The following is a 23969-nucleotide window of genomic DNA, read 5'->3' on the forward strand; positions in this document are numbered from 1 at the left end:
TTGATTTGAATAATTCCTGAGAAGGAATGGCTTTTCACGGGAGAGTCCTGTGCTGGTCTCCTCCTTGTGAAGGCAGCAGTATTAGCCAAGTAGGGGGAGTTTCTATCCATGGTAGCATCAGAGGATTTGTGAAATCTGTAGTGCAACCTTATGCAGAATTTTGGGTGTCTATTGTGTTCAGTGGGCTTAGACTGGAGATGACTCTGCATAGGGTTGCACTGTTGGTCTTGGTTCTCTGAATTAGTTTCCACCCAACTCCGTCGCCCCCCCCCCCTGCCCTGGTAGCACCATGTGAAAACACCCTCTCTGCCTAGTATGGAATCCAGAAGCATTACTAAGAAATTAATCCTGTGTTTTGTTAAGCATGATTTTAGATAGAGTGAAAAAATGTAAATGGCATATCCTTTCCTAGTCCTGAATAAAAATGGTCTTGGTTCTTAATTCTGTTTGTTGTATTTATTGGCAGCCTGACTATGGGTGTGTTTGTGCAATCTCATAATCAACTTTTTTTTAAGAGTAAAGAAAAAAGATCTAATATTTTAGGGGAAAACCACGAGGCAAAACCATGGGATCCTCCATCTTATGCTTGCCTCAGACCACTAATATAGAAATGTTATTCCCTGCGAGCAATCAACACGCAGCCTGAGAGAAGGAAACTTAAACTTTCTCTAGACAAGTTTCAAGGCCAGAAATAAGCTTGGGAATATGGCTTGGAGTGTATTTACAGGTAGAGAACTGGTGAGTACTGTAAGACATACCCCTGCACATTTCTTCTTATGAATACGAATCCCCTCCTCCCAACTTGGCATTCATATTATCAAGGCAAATGTAGGCTTGGAAATACATTGGTCTCCATCAGTTCCAATTGTGTAAATAAAGGAATAGCTGTTAATTTTTACAAGCTCCTGTAAATGCCTTAAGTTGTGAGCCTAGTTTTGTGCAAGAAATTCATCTATTTAATCTCGTCACTTTTCATGTATTTGTACCGTTTATTCTTTCCTTCAAAAGGAAACCTGTCCTCCAGGCTCATATATGCCTCTCTGCCAAATCAGCTCCTTAGTGGTGGCGGTGAGATGGTTGCTGCAGGTGTTGCTAGGAGTAGGCAAGTTTAGCTTTTTGCTTGTCTTGCCAATCTGTGCTGTTGATTTTGGAGGGGAGTTTGCTACTGCGTGAGAAGATGTGGAAGCAGAATATAATGGAGATGTGCTAGAGCCCCACCTTGCCCTACCTGTGAAGGCTATCGGTTTTGTATTACTAATGATATCTGGATCCTTAGCTATAGACATATAATGTACTTCTTTCTGGAAGCTGTAAATATCAGTGTAACAAACTGACTACCACTGGTTGCAAACAAGGGATGTCAACCAAGACTTTCAAGGGTGAGCTCCTGAGTGTGAACCTCTAAAATAAGCAGATGTAAATGGCTCTGTGCTTCTTGTTTAGTCTGGGTAATGTTAATGATTTAGAAAGGATCTTTCCTCTTTTCTTCCAATCTGAAGATTGTGCACGTGGAAAATGTCCAATCAGGAAATGTGACAAAGCCAGGCTTGAGATCAATGATGTAGTCAGGCAAAGAGCAGTTGCCAACTTTTGTTGAAGAACAGAAATCTATTATGAGACCTTGTCTTTGTCTGCAAAATGAAAAATCAGGGCATTGAATGAAGGCTCAAAATGCAACTTGGAGCACATTCTTAGCACTACAGATGCATATGCTAGTCCCTGTGTGGATTAGCTATCTCACAGTTCCTCTCACCATAAAATTCTTGTAGGACAAACTTTTGGCTATCCAAGGGCAGGTGGTTATAGCAAAGTGGGTTAGTAGAAAGACTGACCAGTGATGTGAGATCTCCCATCTTGGATGGGGATACTCTTCCCCTGAAAAGTCAAATTCAGAGCTTAGGAGTACTGCTTGACATAGCAGTACCTTAGAAAGCCAGGTGACAACAATGGCTTGCAGTACATTTGCCCGGATTTGGCTGGTGCATTCCTGGCTCAGTCAGATCTCGCCACAGTGACCCATGCCTTAGCTATATCTCAGTTAGGCTATTGAAATGTGCTCTACTAGGGGCTACCCTTGAAGAGCTAGTGCAGAATACTGCAGCTAGACTGCTGGTTAAGGCCAACAGGGAAGAACTGGTTGATGAAGTGAAAGCAGTGGGCACCCTAGATAGTAGTGACCCATGTAGTTTTGGTATTTAAGATTTTGGGGAAGGGAAAGGCTGAACATAGACATAAAGGTTGGATTTTAGAAAAGCTAATCTTAACGAGATCAAACCTATCCCATCATCAGAAATAATCAAATAGAAGGAGGTCCAAGATGGCTGGGAGTTTCTTAAAAGCAAGACTTTGTTGGCACAATCACAAAAAAGACCTTGCAGCAATTTTAAAGAACTTCAACTGCTTTTAAAATGGCATTAGTACCCAGGGGATGGACTTGTGGCTGCTGTTACTTATAGTTTGGCTCTAAGTGTACCTGCTATTTGTGTGTTGCTGTTGAACAGGATTCTCCCCTCCCTCCTATATCATCTCCTAACACATTAATGCAAAGTAATTCTGCTAGTGCCTAGTTTCCCCTGGCTGTTTTAATGTATTACTAAGTTAAGAATATTTTCCACAAGAAAGGAAGAGTATGAAATATAACAGTATGAACTAAAATCACCATTTAGTTCATACACGCTCATCAGTTTAGTATAGTCCAAACTGTGGCATTTTCAGTCCTATACAAAGTGTCTGCAAATTATCAGGTAATTCTATGAAAGAAGAATGGTTTGGCAAACAGAGAAACAAAAGGATGATATATAAGAAGAAACAAGGTCAGCATAAAGTAGTGTAAATATAGCTGGTGTATGAGTCTTTTGCATATATTACTATCATACTTAAAAAAAAACCTTCCCAGTCATACATATGACTAAAACTATACTTTTAAAATGAAAGAGGGAACTTTCAGCATGTTAAGATCTAACTATAAACTACAGGAAAGGAGCACAAGGGGGGATTAATTTGGCACTGACAGGAGGTGAACATTGGCCTGCATAAGGCAGTGGGTCAGACTGATGTCAGTGGTTCTCATAATCAAACAGTTACTCTGGGCTGTGGCAAAACAGCTGGAGCTTGATGGGAAACAGGAAGAGAAGTATCTGTCTATAGGGCTGCCCAAGTGAGGGAAGAAAACCGGCAAGCAGGCAAGAGCACAGAAGGCACGCTTGGAAGATTTTATACTCATTTAATTAATGTCAAATGTGGTTTACAAACGGGAATGACAAGTACCTTTTTATAGAATATACACGGACACACACTCATAGACACAACTTGAATATCACCTTGTGCAGCTGGGAATCTTTGGGCAAAGATAGTTTGCTTAGTTTCAAAGCTCATAGTAGAAAAGAAGAATGTGGTTGTTCAGTGCTGTGAACCGAGCCTTGCACAAAGGACCAAGCCAGTCCCTTGCATCTTCTTTCCCTTCAGATCTTATTTCTCCTCCCTACCCCTTTGAGGAAAAACAACAGGGACAGATTAATGATAAAATAAAACTTATTGTCTGTGTGTGGCTTTACGGATATGCATTTAGTTTAGTGGTGGTCCATAGGACCAGAGAAAGCTCTTTGTTCCCAACTTACTGGGATATGAAAAATGAACTCTCTTAGCACGGCCTACTCTCAAACATTTCAGGGTGATGTGCTCCTTTGTACTGAATATTCCCACCGTGATTGCGTGATTGTACTGGGGCAAGCAGGGTTGAGTGTGGGCAGACATCCTTGCTATGACACACTTCAGACCACTTGCCTTTAGGAAGTTAAGTGCTATACCAGTGGAGGACTCCATGATATGAATAAATGGCTTATTGAAAATGGCTGCTGCTGTTACGATGCCACATAAGCCTTTTGTTTAAAAAAGCAACAACCCCCCGCCCCCAGGCTCTTTCTCCTTGGTCTCACTGCCTAGATGCCAGCAGCAGGAACACTTATTTTTAAACTACAATATAGTCAGATGGCTTAGCCACTTGAGGCTATATGAAAAAAATAGTGGTTCAGGAGTTAACCATTTGGGAACAATGGAAGTTTAGAATTGTCTAGGAGCTTGAAGCTATTCTCCATAAGACATTAGTATTTCATGAGGATTCTTGACAAGTCAAAAAGCAAGATTTTAATAATAATGGCTATACCTACGTAGGAAGGAATATAGAACCCTGTACTGTAAGATAAACTTACAGCACTGTGGTATAAATCTGATCCATATAAAACTGTTTCTTTTGACACCAACGTGACTCTCACTGGTCTTATGCTTTAGAACATAAATTGGAGGTATTAAACTGAATTAGCTAGAGGAAAAATGTATTTCACCCACTATCCCCTTCTTAAAACGCAGTTAATGACAGGCATCTTTGCTTAGCAAAACCAGCTCTTGTCAATGCCAAATAAACTCCTAGTTTCCGTTTGCAGAGACCCAGCAACATTGCAAACCTTTTTGTAGATGGACTGAAGGAGGCTTGTTTGTGAGTGTGTCTGGAAATTTCATGTTTTGGTTTTGATTGGGGCAAGACTTATGATAGACTGCATGGGGGCCACAGCTGGGGACAGTTTGCAAATTGCAGAACAGGGGACCAAGTAAGGGTTGCTGTTAGGACGACTGTGCAAATGGCTGGAGAGGGCTTCAATGAGCCCAATCTCACATAAACCTGGACTGAGTTCTACCACTGTTACAATCTGAGCAAGAGAGATAGTAGGAGGCAACAAAACCCATGTCACTACAGGCTAGCACATACAAACATTCTTTAAAAATGAAGTATGTTTTTAGAATTGAACCTATGAAAGAGTTGGGACGTTACACAGAGCAGCATTTCAGAGCAGTGCACACCAGCAGTGCCAGTGGCTGTCTAGGCATAGAACTATGCCAAACTGATAGAAAAGGATTTGCTTGACCAGAGAAATAGAGTAAGACTGAAGGTTACTTCCTGTTTACTCATAGGATGACTGGACTGAGGGCACTTCTAAATTGCTTCTCTGTACTTAATTTTATGGGCCTAGGAGAAGCTACAAACCAGAGCAGTACTTACTGGCTCAGAAGCTTGTGACTGCAGTATGTTCAAACAAAAGATGGCTTCAGCCTTCTCAATAGAAAACTACTGGCCAGAGTGAAGCTACATCCCATAATGCCAAATGCAGTAGGCAAAGATGACCCCCTTTTCTTCTGCTTCATGTAAACTTGTCCTGTTTCCAACTGGCATTAGTAAAAACTTGCAAGCCTGATTTGCACACTTCTTCCTTTCCCTTCAGGGAAAAATTGAAGACCGTTTCAGTGGGATAAAGATTCTATATAAATAGCCTCATTAGCTACAACTAATGACAGAAATCGTTTTCCCAACTTCTCCCAGAAGTTGTGTAAGTTACGGGCAGTACTACAGCCATCACTAGAAGCTGTTAATTTTATATCTGAATGAGGAAATATACACCACAGAACATTAAACCATTTATATTATATATATGTATAATATATATATATTTATACTTCTTTTAAACTAATGACTTTAATGTCAAAACTTTGCAGAACCAAGAAAAATATGAGTTTAATGTTCTCTGCTTATTTTTTCTCTTTTTTAAAAAAAGTACAACCCAAAACCAAATTAAAAACAAAAGGGCAACATATTAGTATGTAATGTTGGAGTCTATCCCATTTATACACAACATTGTAAACATATAGAATTTATATTACATGTGCTTCATTCTGCCTTTGTGGAAGTGTGGGTGCAGGCATTTTGTTTTTCAGACCACTAGACCACCACAAAAAAAGAAGGGGAAAAAGAACACAAGTCACAACTTAGGAGAGTTCCTGCTGTGGCAGATCCAGTCCCTTCTCAGGTTGGCTCGCAGAGTGGTTTGGCTTCCCAGACATGCCCCTGAAAAGGCCTGCGACCCAACTCATGGCGACATGGGACAGGTGCAGAACATCCGTTTGTATACGTGTGTGAGGGGGGTCACAAGAAAGATTCTGGTTTGGCCTTTCTGTGGAGTCGGCGGTGCCAGTGACAAGTTTGGAAGCAGAGGCATTGTGTGGCTCCTTCAGCCTCTAGTCCACATTTGGAGTCTCTAGTTTGTTTGTAAATGTCTCTTGCTGCTGCTGCTGCTGCTGCTGTTCCAGTTCCCCCAATCCCCATGGTACGGCAATCTGGTCTGAGCAGCCATATCCTTCATAAGTAGATGCGCCTTAGGTCCCCTGGAGAGGTGATGGTGTTGCACTGAGGGCACAGCTTCTTGGCACCCTGTATGGGATTAAGCAAAGCAGTGTTATGAAGGGCAAAGAAACTGCCTCTGCCTCCTGTCCATATCATGATACTATTGTAGCTAGCATCAGGTGCACATTGTTTCTAATCACAGGGAGAGGCCTCAATCAAGGGAAAAGGCACACTCCTTTCTCACATGATTGCTGATGCTGAAGGCAGATCAGGGTGTGGTGGGAAGGAAAAAGATAATGCGTTTGCTGCCTGCCAGAGCCCCTTTTATTCTCCTTTCAAGCTACTCTTGAGACACTTCTCACATTAGCCTGACTAACTCTCATGCCTTCAAGGTCCCAGAGTAAGACTGTGTAACAGGTAAAACAGAGGAAAAGGCACATGCCGAGAGCACATGAGAGCCAAGAAACGTTGACATTTTCTCAGAATTTGGAATATTTTTGAAAATGATCAATATTGCATAAAGCAACTAAGATGTTAAAATGAAAACGGGCAGCAAGCAGCTCAAGTTCATATACTAGTCACTCACTGTGAAGTGTTTCTCTTGCAAAGCTGAGGGCTAGAATTGTGCTTTTGCCTCAAGGAGGTGCCTCACTGCACCCAGCCCATCCTTCACCATACCTAGTCTGGGCTCAATAGGGTGAGGGATGCACCTGCCCAGCCTCATCATGATTAGAGGTCTGCCAGCCAAATGAGGAACACACTTAGCCCAGCTGTGCAGCTTGGTTGGGCACCTCCTACTTGGGGCTCATTGGGCAGGCTGCGGATGGACCCCTTTTCTGTGGCCATGTTCCCCTCCCAATCTGGAGGGGATTGCTGAATAGGAACAGCTCTCTGAGGCCCTTGATTGCTTTTCATTACTTCTCTCTATTAAATGACAGGAAACTCAGTCCAACATAAAACTGCCATGCAGTATTAAGGAAAAATGAAAACACCTAGCCAAAGAAGGGGAAAAGGCAGCTGATGTGCGACATCCATTAGAAATAATGCACTCAGATGCGTCATCTGTCAATTGAACTGACAGACAGGAGGATATTACTAAATCTCATTATCAGGGTCAAAATAAACGAGTCAGCATCAGATTGCTGGGTGTGACAGAAAGTTGACGAGAAAAATGATACACAAAACACAGAAGCTGCCTTTGGAGGCAAATGTAGATGAGGACAGCAGCTGGGAAGTACCAGGAGATGGTATCAAACTTTAACCTGTTGACTCTGAGGGATGAAAAGGAAGCTCCCTGTATAAGTGGTCCAGTTGGCATGTGGTTTTATGTTCATTGTGCAGCAATTCCTCAGAAATTTCAACTAAGCAGCAAAAGTTAGCCTCACCATATAGCAAAGAGCCTGCTGCTATGGAAAGGTAATCAAGAGGAAGTTTCTGAAAAGCTGTAGCAGAACTGACAAGAAAAGAAAATCAAGTCCAAGACCTGCTAGAGAAGTTTTACAAATCCAGCAGGATTTATAACTCATTGGTGGCAGAGGTTTTAAGTCACCCACAGAATAGCCATACAAAAATCTAAAAAGAAACACTACTGCCATGTCTGGATCCTTCACCAATCTTAATGTATTCATCTATACAAGATGGGTGCACATTCACTGAAGAAAGAAACTTTGCAATGAGAGTGGCTTGAGTCTGTCACTGCACTCCAGCCATGTTTCCCTGTTCTTGTATGCCAGCCTTCTTGTCCTATAGAAAGGCTAGGATTCTGTTATACTAGATTCAGTGGTGGCTCCCAAGGAAGTAAGCCTCATGCCTCCAGAGAACATAAAGTGAGAAAGTACCCTTCAAGTCTTAGAAACAGGCTTATTCAAACACTTATGGTATCTACCATCTCTCAGAACACTTCTAGTCTCACTTCCACAATGCTTCATGAATCCCAAATCTATCTTTCTACAAATCTCTGATTTAATGACTGGGAATAATAATGTCAAGATTAAAAGATCTCTAATGCTACTCAATAAAACAAACTGAGTTCTGCAGAACTCAGAGTATTGGGTTTGGAAGTGGAAGGTGCTGTCTTAAAACCTTGGGGAGAGACTGAACCTCAGTGGATAAATTTTGTACAAATTGCTACCGCAGCACAATATATTACAGAGTTGTTGCTAAGGAAAGCGAAGGCAATGGTTGTTGGGGGTTTTCCGGGCTGTATTGCCGTGGTCTTGGCATTGTAGTTCCTGACGTTTCGCCAGCAGCTGTGGCTGGCATCTTCAGAGGTGTAGCACCACAAGACAGAGATCTCTCAGTGTCACAGTGTGGAAAAGATGTAGGTCATTTGTATCTACTCAGGAGGGGTGGGGTTGAGCTGAGTCATCCTGTAAGAGTTTCCCAGGGTGTGGAATGCTAATGGCGGGAGGCTTCACTGTATCCTGAGGAGGTTCTTTTGCATATGGATTGGTGCTTGATGTGCTAATCTTCTCTGCAGGGCTATTGTCGGGTGTGGAGTGTTTTGTTGGCCTGGTGTTTTTCAGAACTGGAGCCCATGCTCTGTTCATTCTTAAGGTTTCTTCTTTCCTGTTGAAGTTTTGCTTATGCTTGTGAATTTCAATGGCTTCCCTGTGCAGTCTGACAAAGTAGTTGGAAGTGTTGTCCAGTATTTTGGTGTCCTGGAATAAGATACTGTGCCCTGTTTGAGTTAGGCTATGTTCAGCCACTGCTGATTTTTCAGGTTGTCCAAGTCTGCAGTGTCTCTCATGTTCTTTTATTCTTGTCTGGATGCTACGCTTTGTGGTCCCGATGTAAACTTGTCCACAGCTGCAGGGTATACGGTATACTCCTGCAGAGGAGAGGGGGTCTCTGCTGTCTTTTGCTGATCGTAGCATCTGTTGTATTTTTCGGGTGGGTCTGAATACTGCTTGAAGGTTATGCTTTTTCATAAGCTTTCCCATCTGATCAGTAATTCCTTTGATATATGGCAAAAACACTTTTCCTGTAGGTGACTGTTTTTCCTTGGTTGTTTGATTCATCCTGGGTTTGATTGCTCTTCGGATTTCATTTCTGGAGTAGCCATTTGCCTGAAGTGCGTGGTTTAGATGATTAATTTCCTCATTGAGAAAGCGCGGCTCACATATCCGTCTTGCACGATCCACTAATGTTTTCATTATGCCTCTTTTCTGTCGGGGGTGGTGATTGGAGTTTTTGTGTAAGTACCGATCAGTGTGAGTTGGTTTCCTGTAGACCTTGTGACCTAACTGAAAGTTTGCTTTGCGGATGACCAAGGTATCCAGGAATGAGAGTTTTCCCTCACTTTCTTTCTCCATTGTGAATTGTATGTTCAGGTGGATGTTGTTGAGATGATTCAAAAACTCCCTCAATTCTTCCTCCCCATGGCTCCAAATGATGAATGTATCATCCACAAACCGGAACCATACACTGGGTTTGTGGGGTGCTGATTCTAGAGCTGTTTTTTCAAAATGTTCCATGTAGAAGTTTGCTATAACTGGGCTGAGTGGGCTCCCCATGGCCACCCCATCCATCTGTTCATAGAATTCATTGTCCCATTGGAAGTAACTGGTTGTCAGACAATGATGGAATAAGGCTGTTACATCCTCTGGGAAAATCTGATTAATCAGTGCAATAGTGTCTTTTACTGGAACCTTGGTAAACAGGGATACAACATCAAAACTGACAAGTATGTCTTGTGGATTGAGTTTCAGAGAACTGATTTTGTTGATGAAATCTGCTGAATCTTTGATGTAAGATGAGGTTTTCCCGATGTGGTCCTGCAGGAGATCTGCCAGATGTCTAGCTAATTCATAAGTCGGTGAACCAATGGCACTCACAATGGGTCGGAGTGGGACTGAATCTTTATGTATTTTGGGGAGTCCATATAGTCTAGGTGGCTGTGCTTCAGTCTTGCATAGTTTTCTGTGCGTGTTGGGATGTAGTGAGGAATTCTTGATCAGCGCATTTGTTAGCCTAACAAATGCGCTGATCAAGAATTCCTCACTACATCCCAACACGCACAGAAAACTATGCAAGACTGAAGCACAGCCACCTAGACTATATGGACTCCCCAAAATACATAAAGATTCAGTCCCACTCCGACCCATTGTGAGTGCCATTGGTTCACCGACTTATGAATTAGCTAGACATCTGGCAGATCTCCTGCAGGACCACATCGGGAAAACCTCATCTTACATCAAAGATTCAGCAGATTTCATCAACAAAATCAGTTCTCTGAAACTCAATCCACAAGACATACTTGTCAGTTTTGATGTTGTATCCCTGTTTACCAAGGTTCCAGTAAAAGACACTATTGCACTGATTAATCAGATTTTCCCAGAGGATGTAACAGCCTTATTCCATCATTGTCTGACAACCAGTTACTTCCAATGGGACAATGAATTCTATGAACAGATGGATGGGGTGGCCATGGGGAGCCCACTCAGCCCAGTTATAGCAAACTTCTACATGGAACATTTTGAAAAAACAGCTCTAGAATCAGCACCCCACAAACCCAGTGTATGGTTCCGGTTTGTGGATGATACATTCATCATTTGGAGCCATGGGGAGGAAGAATTGAGGGAGTTTTTGAATCATCTCAACAACATCCACCTGAACATACAATTCACAATGGAGAAAGAAAGTGAGGGAAAACTCTCATTCCTGGATACCTTGGTCATCCGCAAAGCAAACTTTCAGTTAGGTCACAAGGTCTACAGGAAACCAACTCACACTGATCGGTACTTACACAAAAACTCCAATCACCACCCCCGACAGAAAAGAGGCATAATGAAAACATTAGTGGATCGTGCAAGACGGATATGTGAGCCGCGCTTTCTCAATGAGGAAATTAATCATCTAAACCACGCACTTCAGGCAAATGGCTACTCCAGAAATGAAATCCGAAGAGCAATCAAACCCAGGATGAATCAAACAACCAAGGAAAAACAGTCACCTACAGGAAAAGTGTTTTTGCCATATATCAAAGGAATTACTGATCAGATGGGAAAGCTTATGAAAAAGCATAACCTTCAAGCAGTATTCAGACCCACCCGAAAAATACAACAGATGCTACGATCAGCAAAAGACAGCAGAGACCCCCTCTCCTCTGCAGGAGTATACCGTATACCCTGCAGCTGTGGACAAGTTTACATCGGGACCACAAAGCGTAGCATCCAGACAAGAATAAAAGAACATGAGAGACACTGCAGACTTGGACAACCTGAAAAATCAGCAGTGGCTGAACATAGCCTAACTCAAACAGGGCACAGTATCTTATTCCAGGACACCAAAATACTGGACAACACTTCCAACTACTTTGTCAGACTGCACAGGGAAGCCATTGAAATTCACAAGCATAAGCAAAACTTCAACAGGAAAGAAGAAACCTTAAGAATGAACAGAGCATGGGCTCCAGTTCTGAAAAACACCAGGCCAACAAAACACTCCACACCCGACAATAGCCCTGCAGAGAAGATTAGCACATCAAGCACCAATCCATATGCAAAAGAACCTCCTCAGGATACAGTGAAGCCTCCCGCCATTAGCATTCCACACCCTGGGAAACTCTTACAGGATGACTCAGCTCAACCCCACCCCTCCTGAGTAGATACAAATGACCTACATCTTTTCCACACTGTGACACTGAGAGATCTCTGTCTTGTGGTGCTACACCTCTGAAGATGCCAGCCACAGCTGCTGGCGAAACGTCAGGAACTACAATGCCAAGACCACGGCAATATAGCCCGGAAAACCCCCAACAACCATCGTTCTCCGGCCGTGAAAGCCTTCGACAATACAAAGTGAAGGCAGTTTGGCCTCTAGAAAATGCTAAAAATAATAATGCATGAAAGATGCAAAGTGTGCCCAATTTCTTTCAAGAGCAGATTTCTTTTTTCTTGGTCACACAGAGAAACTGGATTTCGAACGCCAAACTCTGCCCCCTCCTGATTACATTGAGAGCAGCGGAAGTTTAAGGCACTTGCCGGCTCATTCTTCCTTTTAAACATTTTCTCAGTGCTACATAAAGCAATTGTTACATGAGGCAATTAAACAAGCCTCACACACATGCGCTGGCACCAAGCCAGTGAACAAAGATTTCTTCCCCCCTTCCTGCTCACCTGCCAGCTGGGGTTACTAAACTTTCCCCTTGAAATAAAAATACTGTGGAATAATAAGCCACACCTGTTGGACATGGGGGGGGGGGGAAATCTGAAATGTCCTCCCACTCCTTTCATCATGGCCCCATGGAAAAGCCTTGATGGGTAACAGCAGTGTGTGCTGCAGTGACGGAAGGCCTCCTCAGCTTTTCCATCATAAACCCCAGTTTTCCAGGGTTTATAAAACCCGGCTGCAAAATGTAGCTCCAGGGCTGAAACACAGCACCAAAAAGGAATGATGAAGAGAAGGTTTTATTTGCCCCACGCATTCTTAATTAAAATTTGGCAAGTGATTGATCTAGAATGCAGGCTAATCACTTTGGGGAATTTGAAAAATAACAAGTGTGACCACTTTGCAAAGTCATTATATCTCACACCATGTCAGGAAGGAACAGTGCTTTGAGAAAAAGGTGGAGTTTTTTTTTTAAACCAGCAAAACTGAATATTTGCAGCCTGAGATAATTCATATCTTGGTCTATAAAGAAACTTGAGGTTTTGTCATTGAAAATATTAGACAGAACAAAACAAAAATACCCTTGAGGTTAAAAGCTTATCAGTGTCAGAAATGAGAAAAGAGAGGCACACACATCAAAGAAAGATGACCACAAGATTCTGAAGCGGGGAGGATGAAACTTATGCTCCTAACTCCTAAACTATGCCATTCACCCAAGCCTGCATCTGGAGGAAGAGACAGAGGGATGCAAGGGAAAGTTTAAAAAACTGTGAAAACCAGGTAACAAGGCAACAATAGTAAGGGAATTTGATGCATTCATCATCCCAGGACCAATATGCCAAACAATCCAAATTCTGCAACCACGCACATCTCATACAATGCACCCATATACAATGCATGCCTTCATGGATTTGCTCTGGCTACATGTAGTTATGGGACTTGGAATTTTTAGCAATTCAGAATTCTTGAGCAACAACCAGTTCTTAGGAAGCTGCCTACCCAAGTCACCTAGCCCAAGTAAACAGTAGTCTACTCTGATAGTGGCTCTCCAGGGTCTCAGGCAGATTTGCAGCTCAGTATACTTTAGGGAGAGACATCTCAATAATCAAGAGGGATGAGAAAGCTTGCTGCATTAAAAAGTATAAATTGAGATTCTAGTAAATTTAAACTTTGCATCCAATACATAGTATATTATGGAAGCAAAACGGCTCTCTCAAAAACCAAATACAGTAATTCATTTTCAGAGCAAAAAAACATACATGGGAGAAAATGCTACAGAATAAGGGTTTTGACTCCAATAAAAGGTTCCCTGATACTTTGGAATGCTCTAAGTCAGCATGCACAAACTGATCAGGATTCTCAGAGCAGATATGAACCAAAGGGCAGCTGACTGTAGAAGGATCCAGCAATCTTTGGAGTTTTTAAAAAAGTACTTTTTGAGTTATTAAAGTTACTATTAATCTATATGTTCATACATAACTGTGCTGAAATAGACAGGTTATGCTCAGACACACCTATTTTGTTCTGGAGACCACTGTCAGGTGGTTACTGAGGCAGGGAGACTGTTGACCACTACAGGAGCTCCAAATATCTAAGGCCAATTTGCAAAACTCTGAAGGCCTGTTTACTTCACTCAGGTGATCACTATAGACCCTGCTCCAAATGATCCCATCTTCAGCAATCAGCCAAATATCAACAGAGGAAAAGACCTTCTTTGGAATGGCACCTTTTCTAGAACACCTTCAGAAATATCAGCTTGCTGTATACACTTGAAGTTACCAGCTGGGTGTATTGGAGGTGCACATAGAAGACCATTGCATAGCAAGGAGGCAACAGTGAATCTTCACTAATGCCATGTTTGCCCTTTATTGTCTTTCACTCAGTGGCAGGCTACCAAGGCCAATTCCCACCTAGCTGTGCCTAGTATAGGCTGCACACTGTGTGGCACTCAGGTAAGGAGTTAGGGTAACCAGGCAAACTGCCCGGGAAAGACAGCCCCCCCCCCAGACAAGTGCCTGACTCCCTTTCTGATTTATTCTCAGAGCAGAGCTATTTGCCTGTATAAAATCCTTGCAGCCCCCCACCCCGAGTCCTTCAAACTCAGCTGACAGGTTCTGATCTGAGCAGGGATACTGTAGTACATGCCCTTGGAGCACATTCACATCTGTTAGGAGTCTCCAGAGAGCTGAAGGAATGTTGTAAGGGCTTTCTTTCCTTTTGCTGTATTTTGTAACCATCATCCCCCCTATAACACCTAAGTAATCTTTAATAAACACCATACTGAGTACATAATTTTCTCTATCTAGGCACCCTCTTTGAGAGCTGAGCCTGGCAAGTGCAGCCTCTGAAAGTAAGACAGTGGAGATCTTCATATTTTACTGGCTTTTCGTTCCTATGATTTTATGCTCTCCTGTTACAGTTTTTGGCCCGTTGTTGCTGGATTAATCATTTTATCGTTATAATTTCTTTAACCACCACCAAATAGTTTAAATAACCCAACACAGCTAAAATGTGAATACCCAATTGAGGAGAAAACAAACTTTTATGTTGTATTTTTACTGTGCTACGGCAGCACTAGCAATGCCATGATTCAGCATCTATGCCTATGGAGTCATCAAGGTTTGCGTGTGACATGAAAGAATCACAAGGCTCACATCAAATCATGTTTTCAGGCTCACACAGATCCTGGGAAAGAAGTGTGTGTGTTAGGGAATCTTGCTTTGGTGCTACAACTTCATTCTATACATGAGGAAGCATAGAAATACTTTCCCCCCTTCCCTGCCTCAGCTTCCTCATCCGAAGAAAGAACTAATACCTCTTTATGTCTCAAAACTCTATTGTTTTATTTTTAGGAACACATCTGCTGTGGCTGAACTTGTCAGCTGCAATTAGATGGGAGCCAGTGGGAACCAAGCATATGGTGCTAAATTGGGTCCAAATCTCCTCATAAGTATGGCTAATCTTGTACTCGCTCCTTCCCTTATGCATCCCCCGTTACTGTTTTTTATTTTTTGGCGAGGTAGTGGAGGTGGAATACAGTTGTTGAATTTTTTTAAATATCAGGACAGTTTTAGCTGCAGCTCATCAGCTGTGAAATAAGAAAAGTTATTGTAGGGAATGAAAAGGAAAACAGACAGTAATGAACTTTGCACGGTGAAAGTGTTATTAGCTGAAAACTGCCACTCAGCACCACAGATGTCAAAATTTGAGGACAGGAAAAGCATGAAATCTTGCAGGATAACACTTGTGATTTCTGGGTGAGAGTGAATGCTGAACACTTAAAGCTCAGGCAGATACAAGTTCATCCCTATGAAACTGTAAGGGTATCAGGACCACTCTGCTTTGGTTTCTTCCCTTGTACAAAAAAAAAAGTTGAAGCAATCATTTGGTCTCGTCATATAAAATACAGAAAGAAAAGCTGCATTTCCCCCTAATGGGGGATAAATGGCAGATCTCCAGAAATGTTCAAACATGTCAGGAAGCCCAGTGAGTCACCATCCCCCCACAACTGCCATTAAACGCAACGAATTGTTTATTGCACAACACAAGAAATATGCTGCCCCCTTCATTGAGCGTATTTTTCCATGTGTGCCATACATGCAGCAGTTTCTGCATTTTCCTTGCCAAGAGGGAAGTCAGCTTTGCACCCAGAGAAAGGTAACTTGTGGCAATTATTAAATCCATTATCCCAGCGCTCCTTGCTAGTTAAACACAAACACACCCACACATTCTCTGTTGTGCTCAAAATTAAGGAGATACCTTAATTAGAACAATGCAGGTTGGTGAGTATGAAACACCCAGCCCAGCTGCCGTGTGCTATTAAATTCATAAAGAAGAGGAGGGGGGGAGGGAAAGGCGGACTTAACGAGATTACACACATTGACTTTGATCAAGACACAAAAGCACTAAGGCGTTCCAGGGTTTTTATTGCTGTCTTCGGGCTACATTTTAATGGTTACATTAGAAACATGCGAACATAGGCAGGGAGATTTTTTTAAAAGAGTGAGAGAACAGCGCCTGCCTTACAAAAGACCCTGCTTTAATAAATTGCGAGCTGTAGGGAGAAGGAGAGGGCTGGGGAACAGATGAGCGGCTGCTTATTAATTGCTTCCCCTGTGCAATTTCCAACTCAGAATGCTATATTTGGGTGAAACAGCTCCCCTCCCTGTGGCATAGTCACCATCAGTGCAAGGATCATTTTTTTGAGTGCAGCTTAGGTATCAATAAACTTGCTCCTCCCCTCACAGCTAATTTCAAATATGCTTTCCCCTTTGGAAGCAAGGTTGGTATTTTTTTAAAAATGTCACAGCTGCTGGCTGTCACTTTTTGAAGACATAGGTAGGCATACCTTTTTCTCACTCTCAAACTTCATGCAAAACTAATATAGGAATGATAATATGTGCCTCAGTTGCACAAGAAAGATGTCCAGTGCTAGGAAACACTGGCACATTGTGTTGATTTCTTCTCTTCTCTTGGAAACTATCACACACATCCTTTGCAGTTTGAGACTTCTTTGAAAAACTATTTGTGGGCATACACACCTGTAACAAAGGTAGCAGCCCCCAGGCATTGATGCTGAAATCCTGGGATGGGTGGCATATACATGGACGATTTATAGCTTGGATCCCCTGGAGCGTTTCCATAGATGGAAAAATTTCTTCCTGCAGATTGTGTTCTTCTCACCTTCACCCTCACTGCAGCCCTAAATGCCACTCTCAGTGGATACTGTGGGTGGCAGTGGGAAGGGGGAGGTGAGAGTCATGCTCCACAAGCCAAAATTCTTTCCATCTGCTGAAATGCTGTGGTCAGTGATCTCTCAGTGTATTTTTTTAATGTGAACATGTAACTGGCGTGTGTGTGGGGGTGATTTGGATCAGAGCAGCAGTATGGAAGAGGGAAAAGTAACACTCTCACCCATGCCATTTTCCTGATAGCACCCTGAGAGGGAGAATTTCTCAGCCCGGGATGAGAACAGGGGCGGGGAGAGAGACAGGTCCCCATATTGTACCTGACCTTGTTTCCTTACATAGGCTAGCAGCTCAGGGGGAATTTCTACTGGGCAAATGGGGTGGGAAAGGGTTAAATGCCCACATTTATTATTAAATGCCCACATTTAATATTAAATGCCCATGTTTAATATTAAATGTGTCTAACTTGACTTGGTGTTCCATGTAAACAGAGAGACAATTACTCTGCACACAGTTTAGAGGTGAAGTACAATAGATGGGAGAAATGGTAACTAGAAACCAAAGTTTGCAATACACATACACTGGTTTCAAATGACAACTGTTGTCCACCATTAGATAGCCAGTTGGAATATTCCAGCAACATCTTGTACCTGAAGACCTTTTCTGCCTGGTATCCAACTGACCTAATTTTAATCAACATGTGGCAAATTTGTCATGTAGTTTCTTATGCAAGAAGACAAATTATTTTGAAAACCTGAGAGATATTGCACAGTCTAATATTACATTTCATTGTGTCTTTTGTATGCATATGCCTTGGCTGAAAGTTACTTAGAGAAGCTGTAAGATCATGTGGATTTCACATAAACTTTTATATTGCAGTCTTGTATCTATTCCTGAAAGGAAAAGGATCACTGCCAAACTGTATTTTGGGGATCTTTAATGAAATATGTAAGTTATTTAATTTAACATCCTTCTTAGTGCATAAAACTGAAAACTTCTTACCACCCAACCACCTATGTTCTATAATTGTGAGGTCTTCTAAAGGCTAGGTAGTACTGACTTCAGTATAAAGACTTTAACCACTGATCAGGGTATGGACTGTGCTGTAAAATGTATGTCCAGCCCCCAAACCCACAGCCTAGAAAACAGAGGGGTCCACAAGAATACAGAAATTCACTATTTCTTGCTTCAGATTGCACGTTGGGATCTCAGTGAAAATGGCACTGTGGACAATGGTTGTTGGGGGTTTTCCGGGCTGTATTGCCGTGGTCTTGGCATTGTAGTTCCTGACGTTTCGCCAGCAGCTGTGGCTGGCATCTTCAGAGGTGTAGCACCAAAAGACAGAGATCTCTCAGTGTCACAGTGTGGAAAAGATGTAGGTCATTTGTATCTACTCAGGAGGGGTGGGGTTGAGCTGAGTCATTCTGTAAGAGTTTTCCAGGGTGTGGAATGCTAATGGCGGGAGGCTTCACTGAATCCTGAGGAGGTTCTTTTGCATATGGATTGGTGCTTGATGTGCTAATCTTCTCTGCAGGGCTATTGTCGGGTGTGGAGTGTTTTGTTGGCCTGGTGTTTTTCAGAACTGGAGCCCATGCTCTGTTCATTCTTAAGGTTTCTTCTTTCCTGTTGAAGTTTTGCTTATGCTTGTGAATTTCAATGGCTTCCCTGTGCAGTCTGACAAAGTAGTTGGAAGTGTTGTCCAGTATTTTGGTGTCCTGGAATAAGATACTGTGCCCTGTTTGAGTTAGGCTATGTTCAGCCACTGCTGATTTTTCAGGCTGTCCAAGTCTGCAGTGTCTTTCATGTTCTTTTATTCTTGTCTGGATGCTACGCTTTGTGGTCCCGATGTAAACTTGTCCACAGCTGCAGGGTATACGGTATACTCCTGCAGAGGTGAGGGGGTCTCTGCTGTCTTTTGCTGATCGTAGCATCTGTTGTATTTTTCGGGTGGGTCTGAATACTGCTTGAAGGTTATGCTTTTCCATAAGCTTTCCCATCTGATCAGTAATTCCTTTGATATATGGCAAAAACACTTTTCCTGTAGGTGACTGTTTTTCCTTGGTTGTTTGATTCATCCTGGGTTTGATTGCTCTTCGGATTTCATTTCTGGAGTAGCCATTTGCCTGAAGTGCGTGGTTTAGATGATTAATTTCCTCATTGAGAAAGCGCGGCTCACATATCCGTCTTGCACGATCCACTAATGTTTTCATTATGCCTCTTTTCTGTCGGGGGTGGTGATTGGAGTTTTTGTGTAAGTACCGATCAGTGTGAGTTGGTTTCCTGTAGACCTTGTGACCTAACTGAAAGTTTGCTTTGCGGATGACCAAGGTATCCAGGAATGAGAGTTTTCCCTCACTTTCTTTCTCCATTGTGAATTGTATGTTCAGGTGGATGTTGTTGAGATGATTCAAAAACTCCCTCAATTCTTCCTCCCCATGGCTCCAAATGATGAATGTATCATCCACAAACCGGAACCATACACTGGGTTTGTGGGGTGCTGATTCTAGAGCTGTTTTTTCAAAATGTTCCATGTAGAAGTTTGCTATAACTGGGCTGAGTGGGCTCCCCATGGCCACCCCATCCATCTGTTCATAGAATTCGTTGTCCCATTGGAAGTAACTGGTTGTCAGACAATGATGGAATAAGGCTGTTACATCCTCTGGGAAAATCTGATTAATCAGTGCAATAGTGTCTTTTACTGGAACCTTGGTAAACAGGGATACAACATCAAAACTGACAAGTATGTCTTGTGGATTGAGTTTCAGAGAACTGATTTTGTTGATGAAATCTGCTGAATCTTTGATGTAAGACGAGGTTTTCCCGATGTGGTCCTGCAGGAGATCTGCCAGATGTCTAGCTAATTCATATGTCGGTGAACCAATGGCACTCACAATGGGTCGGAGTGGGACTGAATCTTTATGTATTTTGGGGAGTCCATATAGTCTAGGTGGCTGTGCTTCAGTCTTGCATAGTTTTCTGTGCGTGTCGGGATGTAGTGAGGAATTCTTGATCAAGAATTCCTCACTACATCCCGACACGCACAGAAAACTATGCAAGACTGAAGCACAGCCACCTAGACTATATGGACTCCCCAAAATACATAAAGATTCAGTCCCACTCCGACCCATTGTGAGTGCCATTGGTTCACCGACATATGAATTAGCTAGACATCTGGCAGATCTCCTGCAGGACCACATCGGGAAAACCTCGTCTTACATCAAAGATTCAGCAGATTTCATCAACAAAATCAGTTCTCTGAAACTCAATCCACAAGACATACTTGTCAGTTTTGATGTTGTATCCCTGTTTACCAAGGTTCCAGTAAAAGACACTATTGCACTGATTAATCAGATTTTCCCAGAGGATGTAACAGCCTTATTCCATCATTGTCTGACAACCAGTTACTTCCAATGGGACAACGAATTCTATGAACAGATGGATGGGGTGGCCATGGGGAGCCCACTCAGCCCAGTTATAGCAAACTTCTACATGGAACATTTTGAAAAAACAGCTCTAGAATCAGCACCCCACAAACCCAGTGTATGGTTCCGGTTTGTGGATGATACATTCATCATTTGGAGCCATGGGGAGGAAGAATTGAGGGAGTTTTTGAATCATCTCAACAACATCCACCTGAACATACAATTCACAATGGAGAAAGAAAGTGAGGGAAAACTCTCATTCCTGGATACCTTGGTCATCCGCAAAGCAAACTTTCAGTTAGGTCACAAGGTCTACAGGAAACCAACTCACACTGATCGGTACTTACACAAAAACTCCAATCACCACCCCCGACAGAAAAGAGGCATAATGAAAACATTAGTGGATCGTGCAAGACGGATATGTGAGCCGCGCTTTCTCAATGAGGAAATTAATCATCTAAACCACGCACTTCAGGCAAATGGCTACTCCAGAAATGAAATCCGAAGAGCAATCAAACCCAGGATGAATCAAACAACCAAGGAAAAACAGTCACCTACAGGAAAAGTGTTTTTGCCATATATCAAAGGAATTACTGATCAGATGGGAAAGCTTATGGAAAAGCATAACCTTCAAGCAGTATTCAGACCCACCCGAAAAATACAACAGATGCTACGATCAGCAAAAGACAGCAGAGACCCCCTCACCTCTGCAGGAGTATACCGTATACCCTGCAGCTGTGGACAAGTTTACATCGGGACCACAAAGCGTAGCATCCAGACAAGAATAAAAGAACATGAAAGACACTGCAGACTTGGACAGCCTGAAAAATCAGCAGTGGCTGAACATAGCCTAACTCAAACAGGGCACAGTATCTTATTCCAGGACACCAAAATACTGGACAACACTTCCAACTACTTTGTCAGACTGCACAGGGAAGCCATTGAAATTCACAAGCATAAGCAAAACTTCAACAGGAAAGAAGAAACCTTAAGAATGAACAGAGCATGGGCTCCAGTTCTGAAAAACACCAGGCCAACAAAACACTCCACACCCGACAATAGCCCTGCAGAGAAGATTAGCACATCAAGCACCAATCCATATGCAAAAGAACCTCCTCAGGATTCAGTGAAGCCTCCCGCCATTAGCATTCCACACCCTGGGAAACTCTTACAGAATGACTCAGCTCAACCCCACCCCTCCTGAGTAGATACAAATGACCTACATCTTTTCCACACTGTGACACTGAGAGATCTCTGTCTTTTGGTGCTACACCTCTGAAGATGCCAGCCACAGCTGCTGGCGAAACGTCAGGAACTACAATGCCAAGACCACGGCAATACAGCCCGGAAAACCCCCAACAACCATCGTTCTCCGGCCGTGAAAGCCTTCGACAATGCACTGTGGACAGTTGCTCAATAATCTTCCTGTGTACAAACAAGCCACACAAGCAACAGGGCAATATGGATACTGCCTACAGGAAAGGCACACTATGGTTATGGGAGCCATCAAACAGGCTTTTATTACATACAAAGCACCAGATTCTGCAGGGGGTGGGGGCGAGATGTGTAACAAGCAGCCCTTCGATGTCCTAGGGTTTCAGTTGCAACCTGCACAAGTTGCTCCTTTTAAATTGGCCATCTTCTTCTTTTATTTTTTTTATGCCAGCCACACTGTACACATCGTGTCAACATTGGAAACATATCAGAAATTTAAAATAGCCAAGCACTCTTGAAGATTTTTTTTTAAAGCCTTCATTAGACATTTATTTCCGGTACACCTCCCTTAAGAGGGTTAGCCCAAAATTTTAGCCACTAATTATTTAAGCTTTACAGGTATTTTTTTCCAAAATATGCGAAATGTACTTTAAAAGCTTGCATTAGGGACATTTTATCAAGCCATTAAGGGAGACAGCACACCTGTAACTAGAAACTAAGATGTTCTATAGCTCACTAGCTGAACTTTCTGAGCAATATAACAGCAAAAAACTCTGAAAAACAGTATGTAGGAAACCCACTGAACACTTTCTCAGGACAATCATTTGCATACACATATACCTGCATTCTACGCATGTAAATTAAAAAAAAAAACCGTTAGATGCTCAAAGAGCAAGGCTTTTTTCATACATATTTTCTCCCCGTAAAGGAACAGCAGAGGCTAAAAACATATTGTGATCCTTTTGTAAATATTGCACCATTTTAGAGCTTTATTTTTTTTATTGTTGTACTTATCTATGTTACTTTCTGAGAAATACAGAACATTTGGATGAGGAAAGTTTCATTGTGCGTGTGCTTATATTCACTAGGAAATGTTTAATAGGGCTGCAAATATAATACAACAGACTACTTTTGCAAGTTTCTTCTCATGTTACTTTCCCCTTATGTGCCGATGCATCTAGGGACACATCCAAAGATGTGGATCTTAGTAACTTGAAAATAGTCAGACTTAATGATGACATTCTAGTTAATGTGCCAATGTATGAAAATATCTGCACTGCACAAAGATGCACATCCTTTGTCCCCCCCCCCCCCCGTGTATCTGAGAGGAAGAACTATATTCAAATTCCTTGCACACATGCATACGCATTCTCTTGCACACCTCCCCACTGTCCACCAATCCTACCACTGCAACTTCAATTTTTTCTAAATCCTTGTACTCCAGAGTAATTGAAACTAGAGAAATAAGAAAGTATCAGGAGCAATTATGCAAAAAGCTAGGAGCCTCACCAAAGTCCGCAGCCAGCATTCCTCACAGTGCACATGCCAGCACTGAATTGAGGTCAGGGGCATCGTGTATGAGTCCTGTAAAGAGAAAGTGGAACAGTCCCATCACACACTCTAAATGTCTGGGAAATCTTCCATTAGATGCTGAGCCCCGGGGGACTAAGGTGCAGATGCAATGCACAACATCAATCCATTTTTATATTCAGACTACAGTTTATTCAAATTTAATTTCTCATGCATTTCTGAGGCTTCTCCATAAATAGCAAGGCATGGAACAGAAGGTATAAATGACAGCTAATGCAGTGTTAAGACTGCACAAACACTAAGTACACAAAGCATGGTTACTTGGAGACTACGACTGGTACTATATCTAGCCCTGCAACAGGGAAGAGCAGTGCAAAAAAATCAGCAGATCTTGTGACTGCTGTTGCCACAAATGCTATTAACCTTTCCTTGAACAGCTTGATTTTATATTGCAACACCCTCTCCATTTGGTTAAATTCCATAATAAGAAGTATGGCCATACATAGTCTGTCCTGCTCTTTTTACGATTTTAACCATTTTAATGTCAGTATTTTAAATATTAGAATCACTTCTGTTCCTAGAGAACTATATACATTTTAATGTGTCTTCTAAGATTTTAAATGCTAAATGTATTTTTCTATGTCCTTCTACACTTTTATGCTGGAATTAATTATTCTATTGACTGTTAAGGATGTATTGCCATTGTAATGGTCTCTGACCGCAAATAAATAAATTCATTCATTCATATTGCAACACCCAGAGACTCCCTTTTTGTCAACTGCTACTAGCTCTCGCTCTCTTGCAAGCCAATTCTTACTGGAATATCAGCCAGTA

General features: G+C 42.2%; 1 protein-coding gene across 3 annotated transcripts in view; it reads right to left on the minus strand.

The window, feature by feature from the left end:
• Nucleotides 1–3208: 3208 nt before the first annotated feature.
• Nucleotides 3209–23969, minus strand: part of RNF220 (ring finger protein 220) — a 389522-nt gene continuing 368761 nt past the window's right edge. For all 3 annotated transcript variants that reach the window (XM_054980446.1, XM_054980445.1, XM_054980444.1), the window contains 2 exons: nucleotides 23115–23189; nucleotides 3209–6256 (listed from right to left, as the gene is read on the minus strand). In XM_054980446.1, coding sequence (XP_054836421.1) covers nucleotides 6185–6256; nucleotides 23115–23189 — 147 coding nt within the window. In that variant the 3' untranslated portion in view covers nucleotides 3209–6184. The remainder of the gene's footprint in view (nucleotides 6257–23114; nucleotides 23190–23969) is intronic.

The sequence above is a fragment of the Eublepharis macularius genome, chromosome 5, assembly GCF_028583425.1.
Source record: "Eublepharis macularius isolate TG4126 chromosome 5, MPM_Emac_v1.0, whole genome shotgun sequence".
NCBI classification, from domain to species: Eukaryota; Metazoa; Chordata; class Lepidosauria; order Squamata; family Eublepharidae; genus Eublepharis; species Eublepharis macularius.